The following is a 22,629-nucleotide window of genomic DNA, read 5'->3' on the forward strand; positions in this document are numbered from 1 at the left end:
TCTTCCTCAGTTTTCTACTTTTCTCAGAAGAAGAATCGAACGCACTCGACAAATTTTTATAGCTACGGACAATCGATTGTTGGTTACCTAGCAACGGAATTATCGACTAGGAATCACGTTTATCGCGTAGCGACTGTGGTGATCAAGCAAAAGAAATTATTCTATCGGAATCAAATTAATTTACACATTTACAATATATTCTTCATCTTTTTTTCTTTTTTCCTTTCTTTGATTGATGAGTTATTAGAGTATAAATGAAAATTGAAGGAAAAGCAGATAGAGAACTAACGATTATAGTGAAATATAGAGAATAGTGAAATAGACACGAGTTTTTAAGCGGATCTCTCCATTAATGAAGTTTAATTTTTAACGAGAAAGAAATTAAGTCTGATCGTGACGATAAAAAGTTGATGCTAATTTAATCACTTTTCCGCTCGCTGTTCGCATTTTTAGTATGGACGATTAAGTATATGTTTAAAAGAAATCGAATGCACATATCAATGTTTCTTTATTTACAAGTATCTATTCGAAAATTATCTGAGCGTACGAAGACTCTCGAAAATAAAATCAAATGCTTTTAAAATAAATTCGATCGAACAAAATAGCAGAATTAATTGCGCACTATGTATAATATGATCAAGAATTGCCGCCACATTGAATATACAAGGTTTTTCCCGCAAATGCTTTTTTGTTGGATAGAAAAAGAATCGACTTTTGAAACTTTATACGTTATTTTGACATGAAATTAGTATTGTAAGAAAATTGCTAATCCTCGATCACTCTGCCTTTGTTTTTGAATGTGAATAATCGAAAATAATATGTATTCCGTTGCTTCGCGGGAGACAGCAGATTTAATCTGCAAGATGAACAGACGATCGGCCAATCGGTTTTTTTTGTTTGACGAAATTATAGCGACCTTACTCAAGTATAATAATTGCAGTAGCGATCATGATCTTCGATAAATAGCAGGAGCGATTTAAGTATTTTAAATAGAAAAAACTTTTTATGACGCGCTCTAAGGTAATGATATACTTACTATCTACGTGTACCTATATTTAGACTTGTTTTTTTTATTTAAAATTTGTACGCTTCATTTTTTCTTTTCTCCTTTAATCACTAATGTGAAGAGAAATAAAAAAAGATGAATCATGCAAAAAATGCAACTAAAACAATTTTTTATTATTATTATACGTTTATTTCCGATTCGACATCGATTCCATTGTCATTTCTTACTGGATTCATCAGGATATCTATCACGAAACATGTCGAAATGAATACCGATTGGAATTATTCCGTTCTGCCTAAAAAAACATAATCTAGAGAATAATTGAATATAATATCCCGATAGGAATCCATTTCGAATAATTAATAGGTTCTGATGTATATATCGTTATAGTTTCGCCGATTCTGCGCGTTTTTGTTGCGCAAAATCATTATTAAGATTAATCCAGAACATCCGGAATAATCTCTGCCTGCCGAAAGTATTACATATTAATAAAAAGTATCGATCAATATTGATTAGTATTAGTGTGATATCGGTATACATATGTATATCGATGGTCTCATAGCTCTAAGCTTTCATTGCTAGTACATGTAGGGATTATCGTGATAAATCGCAGTACACTTTTAGGCTCTAACGTCGTTTACAGAGTTAAGAAAAATTTGATTTCGATCCACCCTGTCGGTTTGATTTGCATCAAACCACTGAGCTAGTTGACCATGATCTTCGACAAATAATAGGAACCATTTAAATGATTTAAATAGAAAAAAGCTTTTTCCATGACGCGCGTTCTAAGGATGATAATGTACTGTCAACTGCATATCGTACTAATAATGAGACAAAAGCATACCAATTGTTCTGTATTATGTGCAATTGATAAGGACAGGTGATTGGAATAGATTTGAATAGATTCTCTACACCGTATTCTGTACAGTAGCTAGCAGCTTATTATCGTTCGATTCCACGTTCCACGGTGTTCCACCTCATTTCACCAGTTAGCAGCAGAGCATCAGCAGCTAAGCTACGGCAGCTACCTCTGTTTTAAAACGTCATTGTCATTTCAGCGGTTCAGCCATACAATCCGATTCGACTGAATGCTTGTTCGCGAATGTAATCTTCTGTGAATAGGCGCTCATCAATCGTTGACCGAAGGTGATGATAAGAGAGCATCCGCAATAATGGCATCGGCATTGGAGCAGTTTGTAAATAACGTTCGAACGCTTTCGAAGCAAGGTATGACCGACTTCTGGTTATGTATTGTGAAAGCGTGGAACTTAACCTCAAAATGCAAAAGCAGAAAGCGAAACAAACCTTAAAAGCATTCCCAACGTAGAGAACTTCTTTTGAAAAAAATGCTTGGATTTTTTAAATTCGCTTCGTGTATTTAATAATAATAATAATAATATAGCTAGATAACATTTAGACAAACGAATTTTTATTTCGTTACCACTGTATAACCTACTTGCATATACAGGCAATTTTAGAGAATTATATGACATCATAAGCAAAAGCGTCGAAGTATTAACGAAGAATGGACAACACTTGGACAACGTTTTGGAAACATTAGATCTGCAACAACATTCGTTAGGTATCTTGGCAGTGCTCTGCGCAAAATTTTCATTGCCTAATCCTAACGGCGGAAATAACCCCGATGCACATAAACTCTTGTTCAATCAGGTTCAAGAGTTTATTATTGGCTGTAATGGAGAGCAAGTTAGATTTGCACCAGATACATGTGAGTATATAAAGTCTTTTGTTATGATTTCGTTGACAGTATCATTGAAGCATTATTATCCCGTATATATAACAAGTTTGATTTAACTTAGAAATTGTTTGTCAATTTACACTTGTTCCTTCCAATTTAGCCCATTAATTTTTCCATCTGTTAAAAAAGCAAGTATCTTCTTTAAAATCTTTTCGAAAGTTATTTTTGTATTAACAAATTTTATTCAAAGAAATATTTAAAATTGAGTTATACATAAATTTGTATAATTTAATTTTGAAAATTTTGTAAAAAAATTATACGTGCATTTCGTAATTTACAAATTCTAATTTAAATCCAAAATTGGCAAAAACGAGTATCTGCTATATTTATTTACAACATTGCACGTTTGATATTAAATGTTTACATCATATATAATAAATACATACATTTATTTTATCAAAAAATTTTTAGTTGATTTTGAATTCTCCAAATATATTAATGATATTCGTTTAGTTTATTGTCCAATTATATTTATTCTTTATCTCATTATATGCAACATTAATAACTCTTATAGATGCAGACTTATGTCACCTGTTTACACAGAATTTAGTCGAGTCAAAAATGCCATTACGTGGAATCCAATTGTTGTGCCGTGCAATACGCAAGATACAACTTTTTGACAGTCAGCTGACCTCAATACATGCGGACCTTTGTCAATTATGTCTTCTGTCCAAATGTTTTAAACCAGCACTCGAATTTCTCGACATAGATGTCACAGGCATTAGCCAGGAAGGAGGCCAATTTGATTCAAAATATTTCCTATTGTACTATTATTATGGTGGCATGATATATACAGCATTAAAGAATTACGATCGGGCATTGTATTTTTTTGAAGTATGTGTGACGACGCCTGCGATGGCAGTTAGCTACATCATGCTGGAGGCCTACAAAAAGTACATTTTGATCTCGCTGATATTACATGGGAAAGTATTAAATTTACCGAGATATACGAGCCAGGTGATCAACAGATACATTAAACCATTAAGCCAACAATATCAAGAATTGGCTACAGCTTACCTAGTTAATAGTTGTGAAGAAGTACAGAGCATTATTACTAAGTATCAGCAAGTATTTGTGAGGGATCATAACCTGGGACTTGTAAAACAAGTGCTTGCTTTCTTGTATAAGAAAAACATACAGAGGCTGACCAAGACTTTCCTAACGCTTAGTTTAAGTGATGTTGCGAGCAGAGTTCAATTATCGGGTCCCGTTGAAGCGGAAAAATATATTTTAAATATGGTAAGTTTCTATTGTATGTCATCGCATATGCCATAAATAAATAAAAAAAAATATCTGAAAATCAATAATTTTTCAGTCATAAATTCTCTTTAATAAATTTAGTATTTTTCTCTCTAATATAAATATATTCTCTCCTTTTCTCGTAAAAGAAAAAAAAACTTAAACTAAAGCGAATGATAACGTTGATAAAATTTTATGTTTTACTTTTTTAGTCATTTTCTTTCAGTCATAAATAAAGATTCGTTTTTAAACTTAGCTAATACCGTAGAGCATTACACACAATGTCTGTAAAATACAAATTGATATTGTTCATTAGCGAGTTGTATTTTTTAGATTGAAGATGGCGAAATTTTTGCGACTATTAATCAAAAAGATGGTATGGTAGTATTTCACGACGACCCTGAAAAATATAATTCACCACAAATGCTTGCAAATTTTGAGAAGGAAATGGCAGCATGCACAGAATTAGACAAACGAGTACTAGAGATGGAAGAGGAAGTTGTCCTTACCCCGCAATATGTTCGCAAAGCTTGCGGACAAAATGATCAGGATGATCAAGCAGCTGGACCTGCACCGACAAATGTCACAAATGCGCAAGGTCAAATTAAACAAAACACCTACTCTATGTAACATATACATGTCGTTGTGTGTTATATTTATTAAAAAATAATAAGAAATCACGAAAAATCTTGTTGAGAGTCAAGACTTTAATATCTGAAAGCTTGTTTTTTGAACGATGATAGTAATTAGAAAAATATTTTTGCGACCTGAGTGTCGCCTATTTTGTAAACAATTTATGAATACGAGTTCGTTTATATATAGGTTTTACATATAAGTTGAATTATAAGTTATAATGATGTATGTACATATACGTTACAGAGATATTATTTTATTATTATTATTTTACAATATACAAATTAATGTGAAAATACTCTACTACCAATATTCTATTAATTATGCACAATTACATACAACTTATATCTTTACGAAATCGCAATCATTCAATATTATTTATTTATCAAAATCTCTGTAACATATAAAAATTTAAAGTGGTTAGCTTCTTTAAAGTATTCTCTCACGATACATGTCCATTGTTGTAAAATAATAAATAATTCATTTTGTACAAGATAGTTCCAAATTGCTAGTCAGCTTGTAATATATCCAAAACTTGATCATATATCCAAAATATTTCGTTATTATATACATGCTATAACTGAAAATTAACATACAGCAATATTTTTTTGTAAATTACTACACTTCTAATATTACTTAAAAATTCAATTTTACATATGTGTGTAATCGCATATATACAAGTTGATTGGTAAATATTATATGAAACGTTAAAAGTAGACACGTTTTATATTTATATATATATATATATACATATATATATATATCTCAAGGAAAAACCTTTACGGAAAAATATCAAAGAAGAGCGTATAAATTGACAATTTTTTATTTGCAATATTAAATATTTTCACAATGTCCATTTAATTTTTTATATCTTTCGGAATGTGTAAAAGAAAACTTCTTTTTTTTGTTTCAGGCTGATGATACTTGTATAATTTAAATTTAATCACAAGAAGAGTTAAACTGAGTTACATTTTTATAAGATAATAATTGACCAATTTTCTTGAAAACCATTTCACAAATTTCATCCATATCCTTCGATCCATCGATAAATGTTACAGTTTCATACAGCTCATTGTTTTGTATAACTTCATTTTTGTACTTTACAAATTCGGGCCATACTATTTTGTCAAAGTATCCCGGCACATCAGGCGGCTCATAAATACGATTTTTTCTTCGTTTCCAACATTGCTCCTTTGTCAACGTTAAAAAGTATTTACAGTTACATAAATCTGTGATGGTTTTATGTTCGAAGAGCAAGAAACCATCCAATATCAATAACATCTTTGAATCGGTCGGATTTTTTTCGGGAGACTGAAGTATCCTTATAACATCTGAATACATTTTTTGCATATCCAAACTTGTTGATAGTTCCCAATTTAGGTGATTCAATTCCTGTATCTTAACATGACGTGGATCGTCTGGTGGCAAAAAATATTTGTCTTGACACACCACAACAGATGTTGGAAAATGACCATGGATCTTATTAGCCAATGTACTTTTTCCACTACAGGTTGCACCAGATATACCAACGACAAACCACTGCTGCACCATTTTTAATTTGCTTGCAGTACTGTAGTAGTGCTTGATGTTGTGTAGCTAAGAGAGTTTATTAAGAAGTTTATAACGTTTGAATAATTCAAGAGTACACTGAATGACGTAACCCCGTCCTCTTTATCTCCCTTTCATTATTTGACTATTTACATTCTTTATAACACATTCATGCATGTATATCACAAGTTGTATATATGAGTGTTATAAAACGCAACGTAATGATTACGCAATGTTATAATGATAATATAGTCAATATCCCTGCATGTTCTGACAACTTCCTACTAAGTTGCTACTCCATATTTTCTATTTTACGAAACAAGTGTGATTTCACATGGTATATGGTGAAGAGTACCAAACCACCAATGAAAATTAACCCGAGACTCGCGGGAATTATCAAAGCCAGATCGTGCGAGTAAAAAAGCGATTTTAATCTACCATCGTCGATGAACGGTAGACCGATTACCCACACGGTATAATAGAGAAACAAGACGAATGTTAATATTAATATTACTTTTCCTCTTTGACGATCACTATCAAACATTGTTGAATAATTCTATTTTAATTTTGTTAGTTTACACATTGTGCTATTCCTTACAATTCAATGTCATTATCAGTATTATTCCACATATTCTTGTTCAAAGTTCTTGAAGTCTTCTTCTGTAAAAGCTGTTTCTTCTGATTTCTTAAGTTTTTCTTGTTGAATGTATTTCTTTCCTACAGCACGTTGCAACAACTACAAAATATTTTATGGATTAGTCAAAAATATTTGAGGACTGTACATGGTTTGCAACAAGTCCATACTTCTAATTTAAACAATTCTCCTAAAAACTTTAAATAAATGTTTAAGGTTCAGTTTCACTACGGTTAACTCTTAACCAAGGTTCAACTTATTCATTATTTCTTTCCAATTCTAGAATTGGAAAAAAATGAGAAACAAGTTGAACCTCAGTTAAGAGTTAACCGTCAGTTGTGGAACTGGACCTAAGTGTCTTTGTCCATTTCTTTAGATATTTAATTAAATAAAAATATTCTTTAGATATTTTTTTTGTTTTAAATTATACAGTACAAGAGCACGAAATAAATACAACAGTATAGAATATAAGCATGAAAAATTTGTCAAAGTTCAGAATTTATAAAACATAATTTTTCATACATTATTTGCTGTTTCGGCATTTATCCGATTACTGCTAAATAAAAGGAGTCTTTGTACATTTTCATCAGTAGGATCTTTTAGAGTGGCTAAACGTTTCTGAGTCTCATAAACGGTAGTTTTGCTGGATCGACCCAAAATAGTATCAAGATCTATAAAAAAAAGTATAAAATTTAATTTCTCCTATAGATTTTTCAATATATATCTAATAATATATTACTTATGAAAATATAATAAAATATATTGTAATTAAATAATTTATTATAATTTTATAATCTATAACTATAAAAAATATAGAGAATATTAAATTTCGTATGAGGCGCATCTATTAGATTATTCATATTTAATTAGATTATGCATATTAAATGATTAATAACCTGTCTTGTCGTTTTTAGAGATTATCCTATGTTTAGTGGGAATTAGATCCAAGGCTCCTCTGTATCCAATATCCTTACGTTTCTTCTTCTTCCTTTGTTCTGAAAGTTTATTTTATCTGAAATAAATATTTGTATGCGCATCGTTTGGTAAATATACGTATATACACGTGCGGGTTTCAATGAACTAACCTCTCTGTGAATCTTCTTCGTAACCCAATAATTCTAAGCTTTTATGCACGAGAGAATTAGACATTTCTCTGAATGTCACGATGTAACTTAATTTTTATATAATAACGCAGATTATTCGTTAAATTGCTAAAAAACATCGATAAAATTACACCGACGTAACCCACAAACTGCCGAAAGACACGATAGTCGATACTGACGTAAGACGTTATGGTATTCTGTAGAACTTACCATGGTGGAATTTACTAAAATTGTGCAATTAGTGGTTTGTTATCTCATTTTTAGTTCCAAAAGTGTACACTAGTTCAGTCACAGAAAACAAACCTAAAGTCTGTTTGCGTTGCATGAAATCCCCAAATATTTTTGCACTTAAAATGAGATAGATACATATTTTGCCTTAAAAAGAGAGAAAGCGAAGATGCCGAGTGCCAAAAGTGCAAGCAACGCAAACTGCGAACAGACCTATTGTGTGAAACTAGGGTTTTTACAGATGCTACATTTCGAAAGTGTGATATCCCTATACACAAACATGTGTGCGTGGTATGCGTATGTAATTACAGCTGTGACAGCACTGACAGCGGATATGGCCGATATCGTTCATATGTAAACATGGCGGAACCTGCGAATAATTCGGAGGATAACAGCCTGTCATGTAAGATCTTGATTATCGGTGCCGGTATGGCTGGGTTGTCCGCGGCAACTCATTTATTGAAGAATAACGAGACAGATTTTCTCATCGTCGAGGCGCGCGAACGTATAGGTGGACGAATCATCGCGACACAAGTCGGTACGATCAGTCTAACCTCTCTTTATCTTGACAACTTGCTCCTAAATTTATTTACTTTGCGATATATCAGTGACCGACTCCACAATTATAGCAACAATATATACGAGGAGTTTTAAAATCATCATTTAGCTTTAGAACTTTTGAATATGTATGTACAATTCTTGTCAATTATGTGACGGTAGAAGACGAAGTAGAGAATCAGTATTTTAAAGAAATACATACATCGATTTTTCGAAATAATTAAATATATTTACGTGAATTTTGTATGACATCGATTACAAAATATATAATTTTATATGTTAGAGCAGAGAAATATTATTTGTATATTTAGCAAACTTGAAAAAAGTCTTTTGTTAGTCTCTTTTGTGAAAAAATTTTTCATCAATTGTGTGTTTATTATTTTTATAATATAAAATAATTTTATTTAGAAAAATCTGAAATGACAAGCTATAATATTGATTTTTCCTCTATAGAAACACGTATGAGGTGTTACCGCTATCATTATTTAAAAAAATAAATAGAATATCTTAAAAGAAAAGTTTTTTTTCTATCTCATCTAGGCAATGAAAAAGTTGAGTTAGGAGCAAACTGGATCCACGGAGTGTTAGGTAATCCCATGTTTGAATTGGCGATGGCAAATGGTTTAATAGACATTGTACATGTGCCGAAACCTCATAAGGTGGTGGCAGCATTGGAGGATGGAAAACAGTTGCCGTTTCCTGTATTGCGAGAGATCTATGAGGCTTACGTATGCTTTTTGAGGCGATGCGAAGAATACTTTCTAAGCATGTACAGTCCGCCGGATGGTATAACCAGCGTTGGGGCACACATTGCACTGGAAGCAGAGATCTATCTGTCTTCTGTACCACCTGAACAACGAAGAATAAGACAACTAATCTTTGACTGTTTACTCAAGAGAGAAACTTGCGTTACGGGTTGTGACAGTATGGACGATGTAGATCTCCTAGAAATGGGCTCCTACGATGAGCTTCAAGGTGGTAATATTAGTCTTCCGAACGGATATAGCGCTATATTGGAACCAGTTTCGAAACACATACCAAAGGAGCGAATACTTATGAAGCATGTTGTAACAAAGATTAGGTGAACTTACAATAATTTAAGAAATGCGTGAGAATACATCAGTTTGAACCATTGAATGAATATGTAACAAAGACTAGTATGAACTTGTTATTCATTTTTATTTTAGGTGGCAGAAACAATGTTGTCAAGACGATGTTGATGCTACAGGAAAATCTGATTTTAAATCAAATAGCCTTATAGAAGTACAATGTGAAAATGGAAAGACGATCACTGCGAAGCACGTAGTATGTACATTACCGTTAGGCGTTTTAAAAAGGACAGCTAAGGATTTGTTTGAACCGTCGTTGCCCACATACAAACTGGAAGCAATAAACAGACTAATGTTCGGTACAGTGAATAAAATATTTCTCGAATACGAACGGCCTTTTTTAAATCCTGGTGTATCGGAAGTGATGCTCCTTTGGGACGACGATCGATTATCCGAAGCAGAAAAGCGGGACGTTAGTAAGACCTGGTTTAGGAAGATATATTCGTTTATTAAGATTTCGGATACGTTGCTACTCGGTTGGATATCCGGTCGCGCGGCAGAATATATGGAAAAGCTGAGTACCACAGAAGTGTCAGAAGTGTGCACGACAATCCTGCGGCGATTTCTTAATGATCCTTTCGTACCGATTCCGAAGAACTGTTTGCGCACCACGTGGCAATCTCAACCGTATACGCGAGGTTCATACACTGCGATGGCTGTAGGAGCGAGTCAACTGGACATCAGAAGTTTGGCTGAGCCGTTGGTTCAGGAGAAAACAGAAGATAACGCAGACGAAACAATCAATATTCTGGTGGCATTTGCGGGCGAACATACCCATTCTTCGTTCTATAGCACAGTACATGGGGCATATTTGACTGGTCGAACAGCGGCTGAATTACTCTTGGGTACCAAACAGAGTGAGAAGCATGCCTTGAGTCTTAGTTGCGAGGATACCAGCGATCTCAGTTCGTGGATACAAGGCATTTCTTTAAATTAATGCATATTTTTTTCAAATAAGAAAACTGTGACATTAAAAACGTTTATAGATGTATATTTAGCTAATATACATACGGTGTTTACGTTTGTGCAATTGTTTTTTTTTGTAAATACTATAGTGAAACAGTCGTCATTTTACATCGTGTACATAATGGTGCTTCTTAGGATTTTAAAACTTTACAGTTATATGTGAATAACGTGTGCATTTATTTTATAATATCGTACTTTGTTAAGGAATAATAAGTAAAGCTTTTTTTTTACACACCGGAACTGTATATTAACGACATTGTATATACGATGTCATAAATGCTGTGAATGATGTCACATAAAATTCGGCGAAAATCTTTGAAAATACATAGATAGAACGTATCTTGAAAATGATAACGAACAATGGTACGCGCACGTTTTTATGCAAACTTTTATTTTATAAAGCTTAGCGAATCGATATAATGTTATTTGGTAAACTCGTGTAGATAATATATTGAATCGAATCCAAAGACAAGCCTAACTTTTAAGTATTCGTACGAAATATAATAATATTTCTGATTAGTCTTTTCACAAATTTACACACACACACACACACACACACAGACAGAGTAAATTATTGAAATTTTATAAAAATTTTTTCCTTTAAAGTGCATTATATGTTATTTATTCTCAATTTTCTCGTACATGTTTTTTTTTAGATATATTTGCTTGCTTTTTATTATTACTCATTACATATCGTACTTATTGTTCAGTAAAGCAAAGTTTCATCATGGATTAACTTAATCTAGTCATTGAAATTGAGATATCTAAATGATATTTGAAAAATAACAAATTATATCACGCGTTTCACTGAAATGCTTCTGCAAAATAGAACAGGCGTTTATATATTATAAACAGGCGTTTATAACGTATTTTACGTTTCCAGATGCAGTTATGTGCCATAAATTGATTAGTATTAACTTTTAAAACATTAAGTGAACGAAAAAGATACGAAACATTTATCTTTTTGAAATAGTTCAACTATACATACATATGTGAATTCACGTAATTAATGAAAATAAAAGTCATTATTTATTAATGAATGTTGCACTTCTTTGTTTGTATTTCTTTAAATTAATATGACATTTATAAAAAGTAAGCCTAATATTATTTTATCATTTAAGATTCAAAATTCATGTTATCAAATTAGAAAAAAATTACATATAATAATATTAGTTAACGCTACAATTGTATTAATTTTTTATTGTATTGAGATGAAAAGAAAATAGCAAGTTTATATAATTGGTATATATGTATAACATTATCGTTTTCTCATGATATATTTTATTTCTTTGTTATGATTATATGTATGAACATATCTATGATCTTTTACCTTTTTTAACTAAATAATTTTTTTATTATAACAAAGAAATAATTTAAACAAGAAAAAATTATTATTTTTCTTTATTTAAACAATAGTTTAGATATAACTACAGTTATGATTTATACAATATATATATATATATATGTATATATAAAAGTAATAGTTTAATATAATAATAATTATTATAATGCCACACATAAATAAATAGTAACTTGTTGATAATTATTATAATAATCATTGATAATTATAATAATACTAATTTATAATAATTATTATTATAACTTTAAGTATACTATAATAATTACCACTGTAACACATAACAATTTTTGATGACACATTCTGTAGTCTACGATACTATCAAGAATAGTATAGTGAAAATATTATTCAACATTGTTTTATTTTTATGGCTAAAAGTCATATTTTCGTTTTATAGATGATAATTTTGTGTCAATTTAATAGGTAGCGTAAAAAGATATAAATATTCAAATTTCTGTATCAGAAACCATTTTTTAGTATTACAATATTTTTAATATTTTTTTTAGTATTCAAAAATTTTTTTGTATTTATTGTCATCTATTTCTTTGCTTCTTCAACTAAATTGATAGTTTTTCGCATGATTAAACTTAAGTCGGCTACATTGAAGATCAAAGATATAATCAAATATATCTGGTCGCTTATAATTAACTATTTTAATGCTATAAACTATCACATTCAATTGTGATAAAAAAATTAGTATCAAATAATTGTCAACAACATCTTTAACGTATGAGCGAAATGATTTCATATTAAATAGACGTACCAATGACTATGCGCGATATTTGGATTGACTCAGGTAAGTCGCCCCAACTTCATACGTGCACGGAGCAACAATTGAAATAATCGCTGAAGTAAAGCAACGTGATATCTTCTCAGAATGTAAAATATACTATACATCCCTGTATAAAGTTCATCATAATTCGACATTTGAACCGCTACGACGGACGTATCGATTGAAGTAATCCGGTCGCCAACATTTACAGCTTCCCGGTACCAAGAACCAATCGTAATACAGTCGTACCTAAACAGGAATAAAGATATAAAAAAATTAATATATTTATTAAATAATTATCCGCTAATTTATAACATTGAACAATATCAATCGATATATTACGAAAAGAATTTTTAAAAACTATATAGTAGATAAAAATCAATTTTAGAATAAGTTATATTTTTTGCAAAAAGTAAACCTCTCAATTACTGATATTTGATCGTGTTGAAAGTTCAGTAGGTATATAAGTGAACATAAGAAAAGCGAAGATGTGTAGCTCTTACTTGAAAGCAACCCATTTCATCGACACCATCACAATGATGTTGAGAACCACCATTGTTACGTGCTTCTCCCGTGCTCGCGCGTTTCTGCAAATATTGCTGATAATTTTGAAAATCGTGAACCGGTGGTGGTGATCCAGCGACAGGATCTCGAGTAGCAGAGCCGATACCGGTACCCCCTTGATTCTCCTCTAAGAACGTGTCCGGGTAAAATATTTCAGCGACCAATAAACTCGTCCATCTTGGCGACGATAAACATCCACCATCCAAGTAATGGCATCTCGATTGCCTACAATGATGACGAAAATACATATTACTCCTGGACTTTAGATGGCTAACTACACTGCAAATTAGTATAATCGGAATCCTACATGCATCTGGTAAGTTCAATTGTCTGCGTAAAGTAACCTTCGTAAGGTATCTGCACCACGTATCTCCAAACACCTTGATAATTCTTGGCGAAGACCGGAGTCGCATACTCGACTTTGGCTGGACATGGTGTCGGCGGACCCGTATATTCCGTTTTCTCCTGTGACGGTACGCGTTCTCCTCGTCGATAATCGGATGTCGAAGGTTCATCCCGCCGTTCGATGGCTGATGACGATGGCGTGATCGGCTCGCCTTGGATCGCTTTAAATAACATGCACATCCTATTCGTCAAAAAGAAACAACATTATTAGGATTGCGTTAATATACCTATAAGTAAATTTTAAACTTTAAAGAAAACGATAGTCGTCCCGATCTATTTAAGGATCTCCTCTCTTTTTAAAAGGAAATCATCTTTATTTTCAAAAATTTTAATTATTTTACAACTATCGATATAGCTCTCGATACTTCTGGAAACATCAATTGATATCAACTTTTTTAAAAAATGGGTCATTACACGTCCATTATACGTGGCTACCTGATTGCTAATATATTGCGAATCTAATATATATATGCATAGGTAGAAGTGGTAGAACTTGAAACTTATCGAGACGTAATTGAGACAATGAAATATACTTACACTCCACTACCGTTATCGCAAAATTTGCGACCGTGTCGACTGGAATCCGGGACTAAAGTCGAATCCAACGAACTGGATCTTTTGCTTCTATCATGTTTTTCTTCTTCGTCTGTATCAACGCTACGGAGAGAGAGTTAGTTGTGTGTTAGATGGTTCGGTATATCAAATTAATATCCATTATTAAGATAAAAATTAAAAATTACATTGTACTATCGCAGTTTTCACTTATTAAAAAGCAACTATATATGTATATGTCATGTATAATATTTGAAAAACTAATGGAAAAAAATTACGTATAGGACGTATACATATGAAAAGATGATGTATAAAATATTCAAACTTAATTTATAAAAGAAAAATTTAGCAAGTTGAGAATAAAAATTGTGAGAACACTATACTTACGAATTTTGTGACAATGGATGCACTTTGGCGACCTTTGGCAGCGAATCGTCAGCTTTGAGAATTGGTAACGCCTTACTGAGGAACTTGAGAGTATAATTCTTTATCAGTGCACTGCGGAAAAAATTTACAAACGTTGCTAATTTAATAAAAAATTGTTTAATGCCGCGATCTGAATAATGACTTTACTTAATTTATTATATCTCTCACTTACAAAGGATATGACGAGCCGTTTACGTATTGGTTCATTGGATTTCGCGGAATATAGCCTTTATTCAAATCTCCGCATATATTATGTATGGAAACATACCCTTTTCCATGTTTATCGCTACCTATAAAAAATATAGTATAAATGACAAATTATATAAAACGTCATTAGTATCGAAAGTCAAGATACCCAGTTTGAAATAAATTACGTATTATTATATACAATAATAATTTCTTTAATTATTAAAAATGCGAATTTTTAACTATTATAGAGGAACCGATAATTACAGGACAATTCTAGTAAATAGCGTTAAATGTAATTATAAGTAAGAATATTGAAACTATTATAGGTTTCACTTTGCTTATTCCGGACCTACCGTAACATTCTTTATCGCTGTCAATGTAGGGCGGTGGCCGAACTTTCGGTGGTTCCGCATTCGGTGATTCGACGAACGCATAATATCCCTCTGGAGGCTCTTCCGTTCGCGTGGACTCGTCGTTAATAACCGGTTTGGTATTTTTGGACTCATCTTCGGCGTACGATGATGTACACAAGAGTATCATCTAAATAACAATGATTTGTTGTACAGAAGAAAATAATTACACAGTTTATTCGTGACGAACTGGAGCAGTATATCCATCATACGCAAGAGTTGCGGTATCCGAGATCATTGGATTATCATTATCTCAACAACGGTTCAACCAATCAAATTCTGAATAGGCTCAATCGATATAGCTTTAATTTGAATTATATATAATAAAAGTGTTTTCATTTTTCTTCTGCATGTCCTATGAGCGAAGATATAAATGTTTAATCGTGGTTTATACATCTTACGATTAGATCTATATAACTTGTAAGTGTTATCTCGTTTTTTCATTAAAAAATTTCAGTTTGCTCCACAGTATGATTAATTATTTTAATTATATTTACTAAAAAAAAACTAAATTAACAGAGAAAACCTGAAGAAAAATTTACTCAATAATCCTTAGCAATACGTTGCAACTAATGGATCAATTTCTTCGAAAAAACAAAACGTCAAAGATTCAACAATTCTATAAATATATAATTTATAAATAATATTTTTTAATTTTGCCGCAGTCGTGATCATATTTGATTTTCTCGATCTTTTCACTGTAATGTCAAATTTTTTTTTATGCAAAATCTCTTTATGGGTAACGGCTAACAGGTATTACGTTACATCGCGTCGGCATCGACGCGATGATTACGAGATATTCCTTCAAGTTACCGAGGTATGCGTACGATGCTAACGGTACACGGTCCATGCACGATCCACGCTTCTCGCTGCGGGCTGTTCAGCCTATTTTATAACGTGCGTGTTACTCGAGCGTTGCCCTACTAACCGAGGCATTATACCGTTTTACTGATGAATCTTCTTTTGCACATTCAGGGACTAACAATATTTAAGAGAACAACATAGAGAATAATATAATATGAAGATGCACACGTACGTTTACATGCGTTTTTCGTCTTATCCAATACATCTTCTCCAATACATTCTTTCAACATATATGATGTTACGTTATAGTTATAACACATTGCGAGTTTATTTGTTAATTTTTTAAAGACCGAGAAAGGATTTTGCACAGAAAACAGCAATCTATTTATTGTCTTTCTTTTACTCTTTCCGAGGATGCAGAAAACGTTACAAGTATCGTAGATATGACAAAACGATAAATTAACCTACCGAGACTTGTATAATATAGAGCCATGTATAATAAAGTTTATCATCTTTTAGGAAAATGAGAAAGAACTTTTATCGATTTTTGTTGGCGAAATAATATATTGCGGTAATAATCAATCCGTAGAATCATTCATATTTTGCATAATTTTATTATCTAATCGAATCGCAACGTGCAATAGCCCGGTTTACTTTATTTTCAACTTGCTCGATCTATGCATATATTATAGGAAGATGTAATTATTAATTAGCGAGACCCTTATCAAACTGCGGTACAGGTCAGTGAAATTTGACGATTTTTTACGTAAGAATTCTTCTCATTGCAAAAGGTGGATGTCCGTCCTACTTTCTTGCAGTAGATCTGAGCGTTAGGAAGTGCCGATACAGTTACGAGGACAATGACGTCTCCGAACCGGTATCGACAGAAACGGCAGACTCGATTTGTTTAGCAGGACACGGCCGTAAGTTGTCAACGATCGCATAAATATCTGTCTCGAATTTTCTTCTTCAAGAATAACGCGATTTAAAACTGATAATTTTGTATCTGTTGGTTTTCAAAAAAACAATTTTCTTTCTGGTACTGCGTCACTTTTACAAGAAAAATGTACTGCCATATACAATATGATGACGATTGTATAAAATGTTTTGATAATATTATTTTTTTAACTTTTAATTTTGTGGATATAAATCACGAAGAGTTTGATGTTGCGGTGTCAAATTGGATTTCTTATAATTTGTTTTCGTATGCAAATCTTGACATTTGTTTTATTTTTACTTGTTGATTTTCAGCTCAATTTTACACGCAATAAATTTTAGTCCTGAAAATCTTCTTTATTGAATTAAAACAAATTTATTCGTCAGAGAATAATTAGAATTACTTTTTTTTTCTTTTTGTCTTGAATTATAGATAATAGGAAGTTATAAATAAAACGACGCCTACGTGTCAAATTTTAGTTAAGGAAAGGAAATATAGTTTACAGAGAATCCAAAGACGAAAAAGAATCTAGAGAAGTTAAGATCTAATACGATTCGTTTGTTGCTCATGTCTGAAAAAGTGGATGATAAAAATAATGTTCGCAACTTACAACAAACGTACGAAATTCCATGGCGTGTTAATTCACTGTAAAGACCAAGGAAGGAAGAAATTTCCGTTTTAGAATAGCCGCGGCTGTCAAGATGAGTTTTCTCGAGACTATCTCGCGAGCCGGTCGGACCTGTCTACCAGCCAACGGTCATAGCAAAACTGAATTTTACTCTTCACCTGCACTGCGCCGTTCAAGGGGCCGCTTACCTTCACCTCGGCCATGTACTTGACCGTTGTGTCGTAGAGAGGAATGTACACGGAGGTATTGGACTTTGGTATTCAACCCGTTAAAGGCCACGAATTATAATAAGGTACGACCAAAATCGTCGTCTATAGCTAACGGAAATAATCCGTGGAAAAAAATAGATAAAAATATACAATATATACTTTTTTATAAGAGATTTTCTTTGAAAAAGGAAATTATTGATCTTAAAATATCGCATTCTGTATAAAAAATTTTATTATTAGTTAAAGAGCAATTTTTATTTTCTATTTATGATTTATTAAAATAATTAACTCTCTTATCAGAGCATAAGTTGTCTATGAAACAAAAAATCTATCGCAGAATTCTAAGAGTAATCGTCATAAATTAATTACAAGTAAAAAATTTTTTTATTTATAATTGTGTGGACAGTACGCGTATTAATATATTAATACGTGTGTTTATGATTCATAAAAAAATCTTTATTGTAAAAGACCTAAAACGTATTGTACTTCATTTTGATACATTTAGAAGCATGATTGATTGCAGTATAATTGAATCAAATAATGACAGATTTAAAACGTAAATAGCGATTAATTAGTCACGTTCAACTCCGTCTCGTCCTTGTGATAGATCATAATATCTTTCAACATCATGTTCGATCCATCGTAGCGGAAACAGGTTTATCCAAGGGGAATCTGTATGACTTATTGTCAAATTTATAGCCACCAAAGACGCGGGACATAGAAGGAATCAGTTCTCCTTCGACCGGATTGATGTATACAAAGATCTGGAAAGGCATACCATTTTTCTTGCCCTTGGACAAAAGCAAACGCTCAGGAAATCCTTAGATTCTTTCCGCGTACGAGAATTCATCGGAACCATCCAAGGCCTTAAGCAACTTCTTGTATAGTATTTCGCTCGGTTCCGGATTGGGTACGGCGAAGAAGCAGTCTTGACTATTTCGAACAATCTTGTTCACACCGGCGTTTACTGTAATGCAACGTAGAGAATTAAATTAGAGCCTTTTTCCCCAATATATCTATTTGTACAATCAAGTACGACTGTATAACATGCATGTACAGTAAGACATTAAATCGAAATACTAACGATCGATTACCCAGTTGTCCATTTCATAAAAGTATATTGCGTATTCAGCGAAATCAATCGCTTTGTGATGAGTGTCATACTTTGGTCCGAGGAAAATACATATCACGGCTTTCATAGATTTCTCGGCGTTGATAGAGAGATGGAAGCTAAATGGCTTGTGATTCGGACGATACTGACGAATTTTGATCAACGTGTTTTCCACTTCCTTTGCATCATCAATTACCAAACCATTGCTGATCGAAGTATCAAACTGATCAAAATAGGTAGTTAATTTATCTACGACAAAGGACTCGATCTTCAATTCGGGATAAATAATTTCGTTCTTGTTGTATGATTTCTGATGCAATTTGTACCTAAATAAAAATCATATTCGTATTGTTGAAAGGAGGTCATCACTTTAAGTGCAAAGTGTATTTAAAACACTTGCAAAGAATTTTACTTTTAGGTCTTTTAGATAATACCTAAAGTAGTAGTACAATATTCTTTTTTTGTAAAAAACGATAGAATGCAGGATCTCTCATGGACGTGCTGTAAAACTCGAGGGCACTAGGTATAATCTGATATGAGGTTGACGGTTCCAAGTTGTATCCAAAGATTTTTCTCGCTAGTAGATCGATGCTGCCGTAAAAATCGAGATTGCAGGAATCCATATTGCCCTCAATAATATTACCAAGAATGTTGAGACCCTCGGATGTGTAGGTGTTGATCATTTTACCAGTTGCATCCAAGATAAATGGCTGAATCAATGGCTGCCGATATTCGAGATTCTATGTCTTCTATGTCCTAAAAGCGCGGCAAAAGATTAATTAATGTTCACGCGCCCACAACAGTCGTATATTGGATGATAAAAGCGAAAAATAAAATGAGCGACTTTAATAAGCATTTTTCCTGTCTATAAGATTAATGAGATATGTGTGTTTAGATATTGTATATTGTTCATTGTTTTAGAAGATCAATAATAATTATTATTTTATAAATATAAAAAATTTTTAGAGAAATAATAGTAATTAACGTTTGAAAATAATAACATTGTTTAATATGCTTGCAATAATTTCAACCAATAGATTTTATCGTTACTGTCGAAGTGTAAATATGTTCATGCATGTTAATGACATACATTATTTCTAAATATATATTTATTATTTTAAAAAATACAACATTCTCATTCTTATTGAAAAAATATGCTTATCACAAATAATCATATAGTGGCAGTAAGTCTCATACATATCTCTATTACGTGTACATATCATGGCAAAATATCAAAATTTACAAATTAAATTCTTGTTTGACTATATTATTTAATTGTTTAATTATTCAGCGCTAAAGATGATCGGTATTTAATATTTATTTCTGTATTTTTCATTGTTGTTTCTTCTTGCGCTGTTCCATTTTTTCTCTTTTAAATCTCGTTCTATTTTCGTTATTTATATGTATCTCGGTAGAAATAGAGAGCATACAGAGGAGAGAAACTATTATAGATACTGAATATAAAGAATAAATATATTATTAAGATATAAGCGAAACTTTTTTCCTTCCTATTCGAATAGACTAAATTAAATAGAAGAAATTTTTCTCCCTTACAAATAAAGAAAAATGGAAGGACTGGTATAATGAATCGACTAAAACAGAATATGAAGTAAGAAAACGAGAAAGCCAAAGCAGAAATAAATGGTAAAGGATATTTTTATTAAATTTATTTTGAGTGCAATTTATGTTGCATCAGATGGTTACACACTTGATGACGGAAAAACACTACTGCACTTCTCTTATTTATATTATACGTCTTTTTTCTATTCAGTGCGAATAAATTAATGCTTATCCCGGCAATCGTATACATGTTAAATAATTAATATCTAACAAAGTATATAAGCGTGAAGTTTGACACAATGACGGAGCATAATGACGAGTTTTATACGGTGAGATTCAATTCTTCCGCCTGCTTGTGGAAAATCAGAACATCCCTCATGTGGAAATTGGGTGCAGTGAAGTTGAAGGCATGAACCGGTCTGTCGAGCGGATATCCCAATGGTAGAGGGTCCGCCATCACTCTTGGACCCCAAATGGGAGAATCCACCTTGATGGCTCTTGTCTCATCAAAGTATGATACGCACACGAAGAGTTTGAACGCCATACCCTCTTTCTTGCCTTTAGGAAGCATTAAACGGTCGGGGAAACCGTAAATCTGGCCTGGGTAAGTGAAAGTCTCGCCACCCTCGACAGCTTTCATCACCTTCTTGTACAGAACCTCGCTTGGCATCTCATCCGGAACGACATAGATAGATTCGTAACTATTGCGCTCAATCTTGTTGGTTCCAGGTTTCACTGTAACAATCAAGCGACACTAGTTACGGTCCTATAGTTAAAAAGTTATTTGAAATAAATGTTATACATTTGATTGAAAACAGAAATTAATTAAAGAAATTTTATCAATTAAGGATTTCGTAGCAAAAGAGATATTTGAAAGAGATACTAACGGTCAACGTGCCATTGATCCATCTCGAAAAAGTTCATATAATTCTCGCTTATATCCAGTTCGTGGCCGTGAACATCGTATTTGGGTCCAAGGAAGACACGAACAACTCCCTTGACATTTTTGTCGCTGTTGATGGTGATGTGATAGGTAAAAGGTTTATGATTAAGACGATAATGACGTGCTTTTATCAACAAAGATTGAGCTTCCTTGTGGCTGCGTACCGATACGGCGTTGTTGAGCATTGATTCAAAGTGGTCGAAGAAAGTCAACAACTTGTCGACGGTGACGGATTCGATCGTAACACCCTGGAAAACGAGTTCCTCGTGTGTGTAGCTCGGCAAGCGTTCCTTATATCTACGTTGGAGAATATACCATCGGTTAAATAAATAATTTCAATTTAATATATAACTTAAATTTGCAAGTCGCACCTCATCCAGTGAGTAGCGATATTCTTTTGGATTCCATAGAATACAGGGTCCCTTAAGGTGGTAGAGAAGAGTTCGAGAGCAGTGGGAACTGTCGTGTGTTTGGTGGCCTGAATCGGGCCCATACCGAGAACTTTTTTGTATAAATGTTCCAACTGTCCGTAGTATATAGGATTGACGGAATCGGCATTGCCCTGTATCACGTTGCCAAGATAATTTAAACCATGATCTATGATGTTGTAAATGTCGATGTGTTTGCCATTCATGTCAACGACGTAGCCTTTCTCAATGGCATCAGAAATGCGAGTGTGGATATCTCGTATGGCCTATGGGACAATTGCAGACATATTAGAATTTTAATCTATCACTGTAAGAAACGTTTTTTTAATATTTAATTTTTATTCTTATCAAACGTTTTAAACATCTGCACTAAGACGTCTACAAGTATTGAAAATCGTCCGTTTATCTCGGAAATATTTTCCCAATACTATTGAATATTTTTAAGGTTGGCAAGTAACGCATTACTTAATGCCATTACCGTTATCGTTGCTTTTATTCGGTAACGATTGTTACTTTAATTCTCTATTATCTTTATCTATTATACACACACA

General features: G+C 32.6%; 6 protein-coding genes across 7 annotated transcripts in view; 2 read left to right on the forward strand and 4 right to left on the reverse strand.

The window, feature by feature from the left end:
* The first annotated feature begins 2,032 nt into the window (after positions 1-2,032).
* Positions 2,033-5,588, forward strand: CSN3 (COP9 signalosome subunit 3). 2 transcript variants are annotated; one of them, XM_018513996.1, is made up of 5 exons: positions 2,033-2,233; positions 2,475-2,735; positions 3,280-4,004; positions 4,338-4,602; positions 5,551-5,588. In XM_018513996.1, exons 1-5 carry the CDS (start codon positions 2,179-2,181, stop codon positions 5,553-5,555), a joined length of 1,311 nt encoding a protein of 436 aa, XP_018369498.1. In that variant the 5' UTR covers positions 2,033-2,178; the 3' UTR covers positions 5,556-5,588. The 2 variants fall into 2 exon arrangements, with proteins under 2 accessions (XP_018369498.1, XP_018369497.1); XM_018513995.1 differs by lacking the exon at positions 5,551-5,588 and having other exon boundaries at positions 4,338-4,716.
* On the reverse strand, positions 5,558-6,472 carry Nrk1 (nicotinamide riboside kinase). Its single transcript, XM_018513997.1, has one exon. It carries the CDS (start codon positions 6,186-6,188, stop codon positions 5,577-5,579), a length of 612 nt encoding a protein of 203 aa, XP_018369499.1. The 5' UTR covers positions 6,189-6,472; the 3' UTR covers positions 5,558-5,576.
* A 276-nt stretch (positions 6,473-6,748) lies between these two features.
* Positions 6,749-8,178, reverse strand: LOC108765326 (active regulator of SIRT1). The gene is made up of 5 exons (XM_018513999.1): positions 8,133-8,178; positions 7,905-8,030; positions 7,716-7,814; positions 7,342-7,490; positions 6,749-6,921 (listed from the first exon to the last, which is right to left on the reverse strand). Exons 2-5 carry the CDS (start codon positions 7,966-7,968, stop codon positions 6,805-6,807), a joined length of 429 nt encoding a protein of 142 aa, XP_018369501.1. The 5' UTR covers positions 7,969-8,030; positions 8,133-8,178; the 3' UTR covers positions 6,749-6,804.
* A 315-nt stretch (positions 8,179-8,493) lies between these two features.
* LOC108765255 (peroxisomal N(1)-acetyl-spermine/spermidine oxidase) lies at positions 8,494-11,335 on the forward strand. The gene is made up of 3 exons (XM_018513873.1): positions 8,494-8,688; positions 9,249-9,789; positions 9,896-11,335. The coding sequence occupies exons 1-3, from the start codon at positions 8,511-8,513 to the stop codon at positions 10,752-10,754; spliced, it is 1,578 nt and encodes a 525-aa protein (XP_018369375.1). The 5' UTR covers positions 8,494-8,510; the 3' UTR covers positions 10,755-11,335.
* A 1,404-nt stretch (positions 11,336-12,739) lies between these two features.
* Positions 12,740-18,174, reverse strand: spz6 (Spaetzle domain-containing protein 6). The gene is made up of 8 exons (XM_018513880.1): positions 17,810-18,174; positions 15,402-15,588; positions 15,032-15,149; positions 14,821-14,931; positions 14,419-14,538; positions 13,784-14,062; positions 13,416-13,701; positions 12,740-13,161 (listed from the first exon to the last, which is right to left on the reverse strand). Exons 1-8 carry the CDS (start codon positions 17,828-17,830, stop codon positions 13,054-13,056), a joined length of 1,230 nt encoding a protein of 409 aa, XP_018369382.1. The 5' UTR covers positions 17,831-18,174; the 3' UTR covers positions 12,740-13,053.
* Positions 18,175-18,475: 301 nt separating this feature from the next.
* Positions 18,476-22,629, reverse strand: part of LOC108765234 (allergen Cr-PI-like) — a 6,788-nt gene continuing 2,634 nt past the window's right edge. Inside the window, 9 exon segments of the mRNA XM_018513830.1 lie at positions 18,476-18,689; positions 18,692-19,003; positions 19,121-19,473; positions 19,582-19,607; positions 19,609-19,854; positions 19,856-19,903; positions 21,036-21,442; positions 21,595-21,947; positions 22,022-22,344. Coding sequence (XP_018369332.1) covers positions 18,604-18,689; positions 18,692-19,003; positions 19,121-19,473; positions 19,582-19,607; positions 19,609-19,854; positions 19,856-19,903; positions 21,036-21,442; positions 21,595-21,947; positions 22,022-22,344 — 2,154 coding nt within the window. The 3' untranslated portion in view covers positions 18,476-18,603.

This window comes from Trachymyrmex cornetzi, unplaced genomic scaffold, assembly GCF_001594075.2.
Source record: "Trachymyrmex cornetzi isolate Tcor2-1 unplaced genomic scaffold, Tcor1.1 scaffold482, whole genome shotgun sequence".
NCBI classification, from domain to species: Eukaryota; Metazoa; Arthropoda; class Insecta; order Hymenoptera; family Formicidae; genus Trachymyrmex; species Trachymyrmex cornetzi.